We start from the raw sequence: 16,787 nt of genomic DNA on the forward strand, positions 1-16,787 counted from the left end.
TCATCTATCCTAATTTTCATTTTTTATTTACAGCAATAGATATTTTTACATTATTTGGGACAGTCAGAAAATAACAACCCCTATTTTTTGTCTTAATTACTTTAATTAAAGTTTAGTTGGGATCTTTTTGATTTTTGGGCAAAATTGATTATGTACAAGTTTTTGGGTTTGCAGCTGAGTTTCTAAATGTGCATAGAAAATGACAGCTTGATTGAAAAATCAAAAACATGTAAATGAAAACTAGGATAAATTTAAAATATGATAATGTGCTGATAGGTTCAAGGTTATACCTATCAGTTTGTATTTCCAGTGAAGTATTCCGTACATCCTTCCACAATAAAACTTGTAAAAATTTGTGCAAGTCCTACTGTTGAATTAAGTAGAGTAAAACCGAAGTATGTGTGGTACATACATATTAATAGTGGGCAGCACTTGGTCAACGAAACATTCATCACATATATTATCAAACTAAACTTAAAAATTAGCTGATTTTTATATATATATATAAACCAGATGTGCTATGCTTTTCCTACTATTTGCACATAGTGCATGCATCCCCTACACGGAAAACATATAAAAGTGAAAACCATAAAATATGTGAAAGTCATAAGAGTTGTAATGGTTGTACATTATAAATGAATATTGAGATGTTAAAGTGGTAAAAGTATATTAAAGCAAAGTAAGATCTTTCTGATGGACCCTGCACTGTGCTATCCGGCCATTGTCATCTTTCCTGAGCATCCACTCCACTAACTATCTCTAGCCAGAAAAGAAGTGGCAGCAGTCTAGAATGGAATGGTGTCCTGTGCAGTCAGGGCTGTGTCATCTCCTCTGTGCTTAAAGCCAGTGGTGTAAACACCAAGCAATGCGAAGTACACTACCATCAGCTGTCAGAAATATGTCATAGCCAGATGGTGCCTGGTTTCCTTCTATTGTAACTTTGATAATATTTTATGAATTTTACATTTGAAGGTTTGTCATACAGCAGATGTTGACATCAAATGCAAAAAGCAATGAAAGCAAAGCACACTTGAGTGTACCTATACAATTCCATGTTTTTTTGTTATTGAGTTTGCTCTGGTCACATATGTAATGAACATTTTGTTCAACAGTAATAGGCCAGTAATATGCATGAACCAAGTGTATTTCAGTGTTACTTTAGTTAACTTACAAGTAAAACTCACATTTTTTGTACAGGTTGTAGGATATGTTAATAAAGACTTTTCTCTTTTTCTTATTGTAGTATCTGAAGATTGCCAACAAAGGCTAAAATCTGTTATGATTGTGTCAGAAATAAAAGTAAGTTCACAATAAAAAGTCTCCTTATTTCTCATCAGCCACTGGCAAATGACATCTTTCACTATCTTATCATTCTGAAGGTGATACAACCTTCAGTGCCCTGAAGAAATGAAAATTTGGTGATTGTGCTACTGCTTGTTGTGTATAATTAATGTGTAGCAGGTCCTTCAGAGCTTCTCAAAACTGGTGATATTGTCCTACAAGTTTACTGTGCTGTATTGATCTAGAAATTCCCAAGAATTTTCTCCTGGCCTTCATGAACAACAGAAACAATGCTATTTCTCACTACTGGTTTCGAATTCAGCATATTGCTTCATTATTTCAAGAGAGAGAAAATAAGGGGCACAGCTTTCTGGCTGCCATTGGTATAGTGAATATGAGTTACGCCATTCAATAGATTGTTTCACGGTATTCTGCTCAAATAAATGAATTTTGTCTCATCACTTGTGACAGTGTTCAGTAGAAATTTTGGTGTGTTTGTGGCTATCTGACCTGCGTTCACAAATAGTGATTGTTACTCTGTTCAATTTTGTATGATATCATGGTCATCACCAAACGGCACTCGCAACCATTAAAGCATCCTCATTAACATTCTGCTAGTATTTGTGACTTTGAGTTAGCTTAAAATCTTTACCAGCAAGGAAATCTGTTACAAAAATAGTTTTATAAGTTCAAACAAGGGAAAATCTGGACTGGAATAACAATGTGAATTAGGATAAATTTCTTCTTACTACATAGAGGAGGTGTTGAGTGGCAGACAAGCACTTGGAGATGACAGTGGCCATAAGTGTGTGACTTGGGCATTTATGAATTTGTGTGCATTTATTTCTTCATCTGCTGAGGGACTTTGTCTGAAAGCGGATGTTATCCAGCAGTCTACTCTTTTAAATGTGACTGCTGTCTGCTCAGTGCCTCCTCTATTGGCAAGCAGCAGTCTAACCTAAATCATATTGTTTTGTTTTATAAGTTCATTATTGTGGACCTTCATCCAATAGTAGCACTTGCAACCTATGCCCTCAATTATCTGCTAGGTGTATTCCAATCTCTGTCTTTCACTACAGTTTTTGCCCTCTACAGCTCCCTCTAGTACCATGAAAATCATTCCCTGATGTCTTAACAGATATCCTATCATCCTGTCCCTTCACCCTGTCAGTGTTTTCCACATATTCCTTTCCTCTCTGATTCTGTGCAGAACATCCTCATTCCTTACCTTATCAGTCCACCTAATTTTCAACATTTGTCTGTAGCATCACATCTCAAATGCTTCAATTCTCTTCTGTTCCAGTTTTCCCACAGTCCTTGTTTCACTACCACACAGTGCTGTTCTCCAAACATAAACTTCCACCATTGGTTATTTTGCTGCCTAGGTAGTAGAGTTCCTCAGCTACATCCGCCTCGTGACGATCAATCCTGATGTTATGTTTCTCCACGTTCTCGTTTCTGTTACTTTTCATCACTTCTGCCTTTCTTCGATTTACTCTCAATCCATATTCCGTACTCTAGACTGTTCATTCCATTCAGCAGATCATGTAATTCTTCTTCACTTTCACTCACGGTAGCAATTTAATCAGCAAAACTTGTCATTGATATCCTTTCACCTTGAATTTTAATTCCACTTCTGAACCTTTCTTTTATTTCCATCATTTCTTCTCCAGTGTACAGATTGAACAGTAGGAGCAAAGTACTGCATTCCTGTCTTACACCCTTTTTAATCTGAGCACTTTGTTCTTGGTCATCCACTCTTATTATTCCCTCTTGGCTCTTGTACATGCTGTATATTACCTGCCTCCCCTTTAGCTTATTCCTATTTTCCTCAGAATTTCGAACATCTTGCGCTGTTTTACATTGTCGAACACTTTTTCCAGATCGACAAATCCTATGAGTGCGTCTTGATTTTTCTTTAGTCTTGCTTCCATTATCAACTGTGGTGTCAGAATTGCTTCTCAGGTACCTTTACCTTTCCTAAAGCCAAACTGGTCATCATCTAATGGATCCTTAATTTTTGATGGTTCCAAGTCCGCTCACGGTGTTGGCTATGCTTTTGTTGTCGGAGATGATAAGTTTCAATACCGGCTTCTTGACCAGTGCACAGTTTTTACCGCAGAGCTTTTTGCCCTCTATCAGGCTGTTCAGTACATCCGGAGGCACCAGTTCACTCGCTGTGTGATATGCTCTGACTCCCTTAGTCCTCTTCAGAGTCTGGGTGATCTAGATCCAATCCACCCCATCGTTCGACGGATCCAGGACTGCCTCCATTTGTTCCCGGATGGCGGGCCCAAGTGATGTTCATGTGGGTTCCTGGGTATGTTGGTATGCCTGGGAATGACGCTGCTGATGCTGCAGCCAAGGCCGCAGTCCATCTCAGTTGGCCCACCTCTTACTCTGTTCCCTCGCAAGATATTCGTATTTTTCTCTATTGGCGTATCACGTCACTTTGGCATGACCATTGGTGCTCCCTTCATGGGAACAAACTCAGAGAAGTCAAACCTCTCCCAACAGCCTGGTCGACTTCCTTCCAGCCGTCTCGTCATGAGGGAGTAATGTTAGCTTGGTTGCGAATAGGGCAGTGCCACTTTAGTCACCGCCACTTGTTGACTGTCGACCCTGCACCCAGCTGTCCTTTCTGTAGCCAGCCATTAACAGTCAGACGTTTCCTGATCCTCTGCCCCTATTTTAGCCACTTATGTCTCAGGGTCAGGCTGCCGCCCGCTTTTCCTGTCCTGATATGCGAGCTGTGGCTCACGTTTTAAGTTTTTTTTAAAAAGCAGTAATATGACATAAGAGATTTGATTTCTACCTGGTGACTCCGGTGTCTTGTCGCTGTCTTTTAGATATTCTTCCGTAATGTCTTGACGTTTTAGATTTGTTTTTTTCTTCCTTTCTGTATTGGACCTTGAAACGGTTTTTTCCCCTTGCAGTCCCAGTATTCTATGGGGCGCTTATGACCTTAGATGATTTGCGCCCTAAAACCCCACAAAAAAAGGTCCTTAAGTTTCTTTTCCATTCTTATGTATATCATTCTTGTCAGCAGTGTTGATGCATGAGCTGTTAAGCTGATTGTGTGTTAATTCTCACACCTGTCAGCTCTTGCAGTCTTCGGAATTCTGTGGTTGCTATTTGTGTGAAAGTCAGATGGTATGTCGTCAGACTCATACATTCTATACACCAAAGCGAATAGTCATTTTGTTGCCACTTCCCCAAATGATTTTAGAAATTCTGATGGAATGTTGTCTATCCCCTCTGCCTTATTTGATCTTAAGTCCTCTAAAGCTCTCTTAGATTCTGATTTTAATACTGGATCCCCTATCTCTTCTAAATCAATTCTTGTTTCTTCTCGTCACATCAGACAAATCTTCACCCTCATTGAGTCCTTCAGTGTACTCGCTCCTCTGTGTTTAACAGTGGCATTCCTGTTGCACTCTTAATGTTACCACCCTTGCTTTTAGTTTCACTAAAGCTTATTTTGACTTTCCTATATGCTGAGTCAGTCCCTCTGACAATCATTTCTTTTTCAATTTCTTCACCATTTACTGCAGCCATTTTATGTTAGCTTCCCCTGCACTTCCTATTTATTTCATTCCTCAGTGACTTGTATTTCTTTATTCCTAAATTTCCCTGAACATTTTTGTACTTCCTTCTTTCCTTGGTCAACTGAAGTATTTCTTCTGTACCCATGGCTTCTTCGCAGTTACCTTCTTTGTACCTATGTTTTTCTTTCCAACATCTGTGATTGCCATTTTTAGAGATGTCCATTCCTCTTCAACTGTACTGTCTACTGAGTTATTCCTTATTGCTGTATCTATAGGCTTAGGGAACTGCAAGCGTATTTCATTATTTCTTAGTACTTCTGTATCCCACTACTTTGCATATTGATTTGTCCTGCCTAATCTCTTAAACTTCAACCTACTCTTCAACATTACTAAGTTGTGATCTGAGTCTATATCTGCTCTTGGGTATGCCTTACAATCCAGCATCTGAGTTCAGAATCTCTGTCCGACTATGGTGCAATCTAATTGAAATCTACCCATATCACACGGTCTTTGCCAAGTATACCTCCTCCTCTTGTGATTCTTGAACAGAGTATTTGCTATTACTAGCTAAAATTTATTACAGATCACAGTTAGTATTTCTTCTCTCTCATTCCTTGTCCCAAGCCCATATTCTCCTGTAACCTTTTCTTCTACTACTCCTCCTCCTACAACTGAATTTTAGTCCCCCGAGACTATTAGATTTTCATCTCCCTTTACATACAGTATTACCCTTTTAGTGTCTTCATATACTTTCTCTATTTCTTCATCTTCAGCTTGCGAAGTCGGCATGTTTACCTGAACTGTCATGTCAGTGTTGATTTGCTGTCGATTCTGATAAGAACAACCCTATCACTGAACTGTTCACAGTGACACACTGTCTGCCCCACTTTTCTATTCAGGACGAATCCTATTCCTGTTATATAATTTTCTGCTGCTGTTGATATTACCCTGTACTCATCTGACCACAAATCCTTGTCTTCTTTCCATTTCACTTCAATGACGCCTACTATATGTAGACTGAGCCTTTCAATTTCCCTTTTCAGACTTTATAGCTTCCCTGCCTTGTTCAAACTTCTGACATCCATGGCCTGACTCATAGAACATTATCCTTTCATTGGTTATTCAGTCTTTTTCTCAAGGTCACCTCCCCCTTGGCAGTCCCCTCCTGAAGATTTGAATGGGGGACTATTCCGGAATCTTTTGCCAATGGAACGATCATTATGGCACTTTTTCAATTACAGGCCATATGTTCTGTGGATACACATTGTGTGTCTTTAATCCAGTGGTTTCCATTGCTGTTCATCATTGCTGATTCTTCCACCTATAGGGACAGTTTCCTACCTCAAGGACTAGAGAGTGCCCTGAACCTCTGCCCGCTTCTCTGCCCTCTTTGCCAAAGCAGTTGACAGAATGAGGGTCACTTCTTATGTCAGAAGTCTTCGGCCACAAGTGCCCCTCCAAATTTCAGGTTTCTATCCTTGGCAGTTTGGGCTGAGTGACGATAAGTCAAAGAATCAGTCTGGCCCTATTTCATCCCATTAGGAGTTGAATTTCCGAAACCACTGAAATACATATAATTTTTGTTTGTAACTGAGAAGTCAAATACCATACTTTTTTTTATTTCTGACCGAGAAAACAAATACCAATTTTCATAGGTCTAGTTCCAAAATTGTGTTAATAGCAACAAATTTTCAAAAAACCTTTCATCCCTTATTTCACCTTGTTTAGGGTGCAATTTCGAAAAATGCCTTAGTAAGTGATGCTTACAGTATAACATCAACACCTTTTCAAAATTTCAAGTTTCTGTCCATAGTGGTTTGGGCTGGGCTAGGCTATGATGAGTCAGTCAGTCTGGACATTACCTTTTATTTGTGCAGATTTCATTTTTCTCTGTGCATTCAGTTTTATAGATAATATGCACAAATCATTTTAAAAGACATGTATTTATATATATATCAATGTGATTTCACACTACATCATAATATGTTCACCTAATTCTGCGGACTTTTTTCTAGTCAGTTTCGCTTTTGTTTCTCTTAACTTACTACCGTGTTTTGCCTTGTGTTGTCTCAGGAATGCTTCTAATAACATTTTTGTATAGCTTGGGCATTCTTGATCATCTTTGGTGTGTATCAATTCCTCTGTGCTTATTTTATGTACTGGTGGTTCTGTGATAAGTTTGAAATGATCTTGAGATATAGGCATAGGGTGATCACATGAGTTTTGTCACTATTTTAATGTCACTATGTAAGTTAATGTGCATCTAGCATGGCTTAAAAACCTTCCTTTAAAAGAAACTTGGGCTGTTGAGTGTGGTGTTGTTACTAGTATCAAGTGTGATTCTAAAATAACTGGTGGTATTCAAGGCCCAATAAATTTTAAGTGTTGCATTAAGTTAGCCTTACATGAACAAAATACATGTCAGTTGAAAAGTTTGTTTCATGGGATATTAAAGTCAGGGAGGTGTGATGCAGTTTTTGCTGATCTTTTCTACATATACACAAATTTCTGAGAACATTATTTCAACTTTTATTTCCTTTCTTTGAAGAGCTCATCGGTTCAGAGTGTGACATATGATGGACAGTGTGAGAAATAACAGATACCAAGGGCTTTTTCTGTTACATAAATGGATCAGTGGCAGTTATTGCTCTTAAATAGTTGTTATGCAATAATGGACTTTCTTAGGAATAGTGCGTGTTTAAAATAAAACAAAGCACTGTTGTTCATTAGCAAAATCCATAGAATGAGTTTTGAGGAAATTCATAGAACAATTTTTGAGTGTGAACAAGCATTATGACCTAAGAAGCTTCTTACATCACACCCAGTCACTACATATCAATTAAGTTCTGTTGCAGAACCACATCCTTCAGTAGGGTGCTGTTACATACTTTTGATAGTATGACATTTAGCAGTAGAAGATTTGGATAACCAACTTAAAAACTTATTTTTTAGAGTGAAAACCCAGGAAATGAATCAGTTTAAAAATTTTCTTTGGCAGTTATTTCCATCTTCTTGCTTCAGTCTGGTAATTTAGCTATACACTGCATTTGCCCCTCTGGGAATGCAGTAATTTATCTCTATGAGACACTACATGTTGCCTGATACGAGGTGTTAATTTTGGCCTTTCACAAAGCCAAGTCATTATAACTAATTTTTCTTGAAACGAGGCAGTTGACTCAAATTAGATCAATTTTTCCCTTCCTTGAAAAATTTTAATATCAAGTTAAGAAACTCATGTGGCTGCTGTTCACCTCCTATTCACACTCACTTGTTTACAGGTAAATGAGCCTCAATGAAATTATGCAACAGGTATGAGTTTTTAAGATAAACTCATCACCTGTCATTCCCCACAGCACTACTGGCAGTATATCTATACTTCGTAATCCATTGTGAAATGCATGGCACAGGGTACTTCTCATGGCAAGGCATGCTAGGGTTCCCTCACTTTCAGATAATTTTAAAACTGGGGCAGCCACAGCTAAAATAGCTATACATGTGTGATTGACGATTCATACAGTATAACAGGTGTTTAAATACAGGTGTTAAAACTATTAAAATATAAAATTGAATCAAAAGGCCAATAGTCCTCTGAAGCTGTATTTATTTAAGTTTACCAGAGACCCACACAAACGGTTTCACAACTTTGAAGTTGCATCTTCTGGTGTATAGCTGTACAAAAAATGTTATAAATTAATGCTCTGATAATGGGGAAATGAAGTTATCTGAGATATCTTAAAGTACTGAGTGAATAGAGTTAAATAAGGAAGAAAGTATTACGGATCTAGCTAGATACATGTGAATTACATTTGCCTAACAAAGAATAGGCCAATACATATTCCATAAATAAGATTCGTTATTTTATACCAAAAGAAGATTACTTACAAATGCTGTGTCATATGGTGCAGGAGGTTGTTACAAACTGTCGCCAACTGTTACTCTGCGGCATTCCGTAACAACTCCCTATACCATATGACATAGCATCTGTAAGTAATCTTCTTTTGGTATTAAATACCAAATCTTATTTACTAAATACATATAGACCCATTCTTCGTTGGGTGAATATGATCCACACATAGTATACCTAACTAGATCCATAATATTGTCTTCCTTATTTAAGTCTATTCACTCAGTACTTTAAGATGCCTCAGATAATTTCATTTACCCATTATCAAAGCATTAATTTATAATTTTTTTTTGTAGAAACACAAGAAGATGTAACTTGAAAGTTGTGAAACTGGTTGTGTGGGTCTCTGATCGACTTAAGTAAATACAGCTTCAGCAGACTTTTCATTCAGTTTAATGTTTTAATAGTTTTAACACCTGTATTTAAACACCTGTTGTATTGTAGAATTGTCAGTCAGTCATCTTTTCCCTTCCATTGGCATGTGAGGCACGGAAAGAATTACTGTTTAAATTGCTCGTGCATACTGTAATAAGTCTAATCTTATCTTCACAGTTTCTGCAAGAGATATACATAGGAGACTGTATAATGTTTCTACATTTCTTGTGAAATGCTGGTTCTTAAAAAACTTTGTGAGTAGGCATTTGTGGAACGCTTCATGGCTATCTTTGAGTGCCTGCCAGTTCAGCTCTTTTAGCATCTCATTGATGTTCTCTCTTGGATCAGACAAACCTATGACCATTGGTGCTGCCTTTCTTTGTGTATGTTCAGTCTCTCCTGTTAGTCCTATTTGCTACTGGTCCCACATATTTGAGCAATGGTCTAAGATGGGTCATACAAGTCTTTTGTAACAAATTTCTTTATAGTTTGAGTGAATTTAAATAATGACCCGATGTCTGCCACCTGCTTTATCTATGACTGAGCCTGTGAGATTATTCTATTTCATAACCCTACCAACTGTTGTACCTAAGTGATTTTATGAATTAAAACATTGACTGCTGGATGCATAGTGAGGGATGTTTCACTGCCACACCAGGCTAGGCCACGGTATCACACCTGAGGCTCTGATATGGTCGTCCGTGGCCTTGTGGCAGTCAGTGTGTTAATTATTCTGTTTGTGACTCATTAGTATTGTAGTTGTGTGATACTACTTTTCTTCATTTTATGAAGTGCACAATGTTAGATTTCTGAACATTTAAACAAATTATCAGTCTTTGCACGTCTTCGGAATGTTATCAAGAACTAACTGAATATTTGTGCAGCTTTTTTTTTCTTCAGAGAATACAGTATTTGAGATAACTGTGTGTCATCTGTGAAAAGTCTAAGGTTACTATTAATTTCATCCGATAGGTCGTTAATGTACAATATGAACAGCAAGGGTCTCTGTCTGTGGCAACATGCTGTGTTCTTTCTAGCAAGAAATCCTCCATCCAGTCACAAATTTTGTTTGATACTCTGTATGACTGTACTTTTTAAGGAAAAAAAACGTTAGTATGATACTGAATAAAATGCGTTGTGGAAATCAAGGATTACTGCATCTACTTGGCTGCCTTGATCCATATCTTTCAGGATGTCATACTCTCAGCCTCCTTGTATAATGACAGAACCAACCTTTTGTAAAATGTGGTGGTCCATTCTGCATTACATAGGACTGTCTGGACAGATTTGACCAGATGGGGTAGACCCAAGGCATACAACTGTAACAAATTGAGCTGTAACAAGGGAGAGAATACTTGTTTTTCTTCATTTGAATCTTAGGCTGTACCGAATGTTATTTCAAGTACTAACATTTAAATATAAAAATCCTGTGGAAGCACCAACTTCTTTCTGGGTCATATTGACCTGAAGAAATCAGCAGGATTAACTTACAAAACAACTGTAATACCTTCATGTGATGTAAACCATCAATTGTTCATTTTGTTGTTTATCTCAGCCTGCATAAAATATTAGCTAGATATGTCAGTTGTGTATGAAAGTGGGCTGTTAAGTTTGGTAAATTTCTGCAAGATAACAGAAATTGTAAATATGTCATATTCATGACTAATTATTGGTATTAGTTTATTTTATGGACTAGTTTAGAGCATTGCCTGTCATTGGTGGTATCTACATTACAAAAGACACATATTTATTATAATATGTTACTGAAAAATGCTGAGTTGCTGATAGGCACAAGAAAAAAACTGTTAAACAAGTAAACTTCCGGCCAAAAGGTCTTCTTCCAAATTAGACAATATGCAGACGCATACATTCATGCAGATGCATTTATATAAATTTGTGTGTGTGTGTGTGTGTGTGTGTGTGTGTGTGTACATATACGTTGCCTAATTCTGAAGAAGGCCTTTTAGCTGAAAGCTTACTTGCTTAGTGGTCTTTTTGTTGTACCCATCTGTGACTCGACACCTCCACTACATGGTGAATAGCGATCTATCCTTTTCATAATATTGTCATTATTCGATTCTAGATTTTCCATTGTTTAATACATTGCTTAAGGCATATGTAGTTATTTTTTGTATGTTTGTAATTTTTTGTACCATAATAATGTTTCTTGCCTTATACATAATATTTTCTAGCATAAGTCAATAGTGATATTTCATAATAATCATGTAATAATATGATTATATTGTTTTTATATGTGCATATGAGCAATTGGCATAAGGTATTTAAAAAAAAGGAATGTTTAAGGGTTGACAGTTTTGTTTGAATCTTGTGTAATTAGTTTGCAAAGTTCAACATTTTTCTTATGACATACTGTTATATATGAATACACTATATGTTTCAAATTTCTACAACATACAAGAATAACTAAGAGCAGACCTTAAGCAGAAATCTGTAGAAAATACGCCCAACATCATGTGTTCAAAATTATATAAATAATAAACTAGATACAAAACACCTTGAAGACGGAGGTAGCTGACCAAAACTCATAAAATTTAGTACTTTGACTGCTTTGAGGCCTTCAGCAGACACAGCAGAGGTGTCATGCCTGACGCCGTTTGCTTGCCAGTGGCTGCGTGCTTCTCTCTGTTTAGTACAGTATATGTCCACACACACACACACACACACACACACACACGTGCAAATCACACATGGCTGCAGTATCAGGCAACTGAAACCACACTGCGAGCAGCAGCACCAGTGCATGAGGTGGAGCATGTGACTGCTGGCGTGCACACGGTGTCTGTTGTGAACCCCCACTGTGTCTGCTGCAGGCTTCAGGCAGTCACAATGTTAAAGAAAGAAGAAAACTGCTAATTATTAAGTGGCTAGTTGTTGTTCAGGTTATTTCTCACATAGTGGAGTGCCAATCCAGATTTTTTCTTAATCGCTTAAAGTAAATACCCTGACAGTTTCTTTGAAAATAACAAAACATACTTTCCTCTTTCTCCATCTGAACATGTGCACTGTCTCTAATGGTGTTGTTGACAAGATTTTAATCTCTATTTTTATTTATTTTGTTTTTCTCATAGAATTTCACTGTACAACCCAGTCTTACAAAATTTTTGAGGCTTTCGTGGACACTTGTTGCGTATTGACTGCTGGGATCTGTGGCTGATGTTTGTTTAACAATTTTCCAATGTTTTGTCGGCATGAGTGGTTGGCATTGTCAAAGGATCACACTCGAGTACACTAGTGGCAGTAGAGGGTACACCTTTGACAGTGCCAGCCACTCGTGATGGGGAAATGTCAGTTGAATATCCTGGGGAAAAACCAGCTTGTAATACATCAGCTTAAAGTCTTGTTAGCTGTGTTGAGACAACAATGTCAGTTGATAACTGATAATTTCCTTCCTGTCATATTATCTAATAAGTAGGACATGTGCAAAAATAATCTTTATGGACAATTTAGGAAACCTGATATAGAAATATTCTCAAAAGGAATTGACCATTTGAATGAGTTGGTCATAATGAATGTATAACTGCCTAAATTAGCTCAGGGATGCATGTGTAAGATAGTTGAACATTATTGTGAATCTCCTGGTGTTATGATACTCCATTTTCTTCTCATTTGTTACAGATTGTTGGCCTGGATAGAAATACATCAGAAAGGTGTTTCGTGTGTAGTGTAACAGCAAGTTCAAGCATGTCCAGTGTGTGCCTTGTGCAAATGAGCAGCAGTTCTCCACTTGTTTCTGTCAGCAACACCCCTGTTGCAAAGAAGCTGGAGCAAATTGTATCATATGGTGTACTGAATCACATATCAACATGCGACGTGTCAATTTGCAGACGATGTTTAAACCTTATTGACACAATAGACTGCCTTGAAGTGAAACTAGATGCTGTTAAACAAGACCTGAAACAGTTGTTTGCAAATAGGCCAGAAATTTTGCCTTTAAATGCAAATGATGAGTGGGTGAACAGTGGGAAAGGTGGTAATATGGAAGTTAAGAGTTCTGAGCTCTCCGAGGATGTAAATAATGAAAGTGATAAATCAGCAGTTGATGTTATTTCTGATATTACTAACAAAGTTCCTGAGACAAAATGCATCAAAGCACCCAGTTTGATAGTAGAAGAGGAAACTGTAATTAAGGTCCATGAGGTTTCAAGTGAAAATAGTCTGTCTTCAAAAGTGAAAACAATTGAAAGTGAAAGTAATCAATCTTCATGTACTGCACAGTGTGAGATTTCAAATGAAAATGGCAGTCAACAAAATGAAACTGAAAGCAAAAAGTTTTGGTGTGCTCTATGTGATAAATCATTTTGTAGCAAAGAGTATCTGAGCAGGCATAAACAAATGCATACAAAACAGTACAGTTTTTACTGTGACCGTTGTGGTCGTGGATTTTCAATGCGACGACGTTTAGAAAATCATTTGTTGGTGCATAGAGGTGAATTCCGATTTCAATGTGAAATTTGTGGGCGTGGTTTCATCCAGCGGCACAGTCTTGATGACCATTTGAGGCGACATCAGGGCAGATTCAGACTCAGTTGTTCACATTGTGGCCGTGGTTTTCTACATAGAAATTCTCTGAGAGTGCATTTGCGCACACACACGGGTGAACGCCCTTTTATTTGTGAACACTGTGGTCATAGTTTTTCATCTGTGTCCAATCTTCGAGCTCATAGCAGTGTTTGCAATGGGGACTTACAACATTCATGTGAAAAATGTGACAAGAAGTTTGCTACAAAATCTCACTTACAATCACATATGCGCATACACGAAGGCCTTTTTCGCTTTAATTGTGATGTGTGTAAACGAGGCTTCATGAAAGAATTTGATTACAAAGTACATCTGCGAACACACTCTGGTGAAAAGCCTCACAAGTGCACAGTCTGTGGAAAATTTTATAGCAGTATTGGAAATCTAAACCAGCATGCAAAAAAACATTCAAAAGATAAACCATACAACTGCTCAATGTGTAGTAAAGGGTTTTTGCGTAAATCCATGTTGACAGCCCATATAAATGAACATATGGGAGATCGCCCATTTAAATGTAGCCATTGTGATAAATGTTTTGCCTCAGCTCGTAACTTACACACTCACGAGAAGTCTCATGTAGAAAATGGCAAGAAGTATGTCACTTGCTCTGTATGTGGAAAATCTATTAGTCATAACATGAAAGTTCACATGCGGACACACACAGGGCAGAAACCGTACAAGTGTCAGCAATGTGATATGGCATTCACTGTGAAAAGTACGTTAGACAAACATAAACGAACAAAGCACAAGACAGTGTGTGAAACACAGGAAAATACTGAAAAGTAGTCGAACTTTATCTTTTATCTCCAGATTTCCAGCTATGGTGCTTTTGTTCATTGTTAAAAATATGTTAAACAAGGAAGAGGTTATAGTGCCTATGGTGGCCTTATATAGTCCATAGATGGCTTTTGATTGGTTGGTGATTACATAATGCTGTTGCAGATGGTGTCAACATCTATGCTGGTGGCACCACCGTTCCTCTAGTAGCATAAACATTGTGACAGATATCTCTGCCTGTTCTCTGCACAGAGAGCTCATTTCCATGCACCACTAAGATTATATCTGCTGTCACATTTGAAGTTCATGTCAGACATTCTTATTTCTACAGCCTCTTCAACTGCAGAATCCCAGTATGTAGGAGCCTGGAACAAAACTTTTGTTTCATTTAACAGTATTTTTATTTGCTTGTGAAGCTGTGTTCAGCAACTGCGGAGTTCTCCAGTACTCGATTAGTAATATGCCACTGATGCTCAGCATGACGGTTGGAAATGGTGCAGATGCACTGACCGATGTAGTTGCTACTGCACTTGCAAGGAATGTCATAAATCCCATTTTCATTTTTTAGTCAGCCTGGATGTGGTCTTACTATTTACAAAAGTTCCTGTGGAGGACACAGTGAAACTTTTGGCAAAGCGTTTTCCTTGTGCAAGGAAGTTGTTCTGATGTGTTATAACAACCCCTGTGTCTTGTAAGGCAGTACATTTTATGAAATGACAGACAGAATGGCTATGGAGTTTCCATTGTCTCCAGCAGTGGCCAACTTTTTTATGGATCATTTTGAGGAGTGTGCATTAAATTTTGCTCCCTTTCGACCATCTTCATGCTATCATTATGTTGACGACATGTTTGTGGTCTGGCCACAAGGCATAGAAGCTCTGCAGCACTTCCTTGAACCTATGAACAGTATGCACCCAAACATCCTGTTCATTGTTTAGACAGAGATAGAAGGAAGGCTGACATTTTTAGATGTGTTGCTACAACGAAAATCAGATGGACGTCATGGCCACTCAGTGTACGCAAGCCAAAGCACACTGATTTATATCTTAGTGCCCAGAGTTTTCATCATCCAGTCCAGAACAGAGCAGTTTTACATACATTGGTACACAGAGCAGAAACTGTTTTTGACAAGGACCACTTGTATTCTGAAATCAATCATCTGAAGAATGTGTTCGAAAAGAACAACTCTGATTTGTATGATATGAAGTCAACATTCTCCAGGAAAAGGAAATGTGAAAATGTTGAACATTCACATGATGAGGTACTGACTATTCCTTCCATTCTGTATCCAGCAGGAAGGCTGAGTACTGGGAAGATGACCTCCTAAGATGGTAAAGAAGATGCTACACCCTGTTAAGCACAGTCTCGGCCACAGATCCCTGGGATTTATAATATACCTTGTGAGTGCAGTAGCAATTACATCGATCAGTCCATCCGGACCACTTCTGACCGCTATGGAGAACGTCAATGGTATATTAAAAATCAAGAACTGGAGAAATCTGCATTTGCTGAGCACAGCTTCCCAAAAAAACATAAAATACTGTTTGACAAAAGTTTTGACGCGGGCTCCTACATACTGGGATTCTGTAATTAAAGAGGCTGTAGAAATAAGAATGTATGATAGGAACTTCAACTGTGATAGTGGATACAATCTTAAGCGGTGCATGGGAGCGAGCTGTTGATGCAGAGAAGCGGTAGAAATAGTCATCGCAATGTTTACACTACTATGAGAGCGTGGGACCACAAGTGCAGACGTTGACACCATCTGCAACAGCATTACGTAATTACCAACCAGTCAGAAGCTTTCTGTGGACTATATAAGGCTGCCACAGCTGCAAATTTGACAGTCAATTGCCCCTGACAAAGGTGATGCAGATAACTGTCCAAAGCTTAAGATTTTTAAGAAGTCTGAGAATGTTTTATACAACAGTGGCATTGCGAAAGACTTCATTTTCAAGAGCTCATAGTGGTTTGTATGACAATAAATTACTTGCTGTGAATGTAAAGACTACATTTCAATTGTTTCTGCATATCTGGGATGCTAGTCATTAAATATATTTATTTTGAGGACATATTTTTCTATTTTTATATGTATTTGTATGTGAGAAGGAAATTGTTATATACATTAAAGTGAGTTACAAAGAGAGATTTATTTACTCTTCATTACTTTCATCTTGAACAACACTGCCTGGAAATGCACTGTATGGAAATGCAGAGCTGTATCATGGTTCAAATTCCACAGTAAGCACCAGATTTCCACATCCATGGCTATGAGAGATAGATCATACACATGTGGGAAGATGTTCTTTAAAGTTCATGAGCTGTTTAGTTTACTTGCTATGTAAATTAAATTTGATCCTTTT

The 16,787-nt window shown here is 37.8% G+C and overlaps 1 protein-coding gene across 1 annotated transcript in view; it reads left to right on the forward strand.

Moving 5' to 3' along the window:
* Positions 1-16,568, forward strand: part of LOC126186885 (uncharacterized) — a 45,318-nt gene extending 28,750 nt beyond the window's left edge. The window contains exon 3 of the mRNA XM_049928249.1: positions 12,745-16,568. Within this exon, the coding sequence (XP_049784206.1) occupies positions 12,745-14,433 (1,689 nt within the window). The 3' untranslated portion in view covers positions 14,434-16,568. The remainder of the gene's footprint in view (positions 1-12,744) is intronic.
* The last annotated feature ends 219 nt before the right edge of the window (positions 16,569-16,787 follow it).

Source organism: Schistocerca cancellata, chromosome 1 (genome assembly GCF_023864275.1).
Source record: "Schistocerca cancellata isolate TAMUIC-IGC-003103 chromosome 1, iqSchCanc2.1, whole genome shotgun sequence".
NCBI classification, from domain to species: Eukaryota; Metazoa; Arthropoda; class Insecta; order Orthoptera; family Acrididae; genus Schistocerca; species Schistocerca cancellata.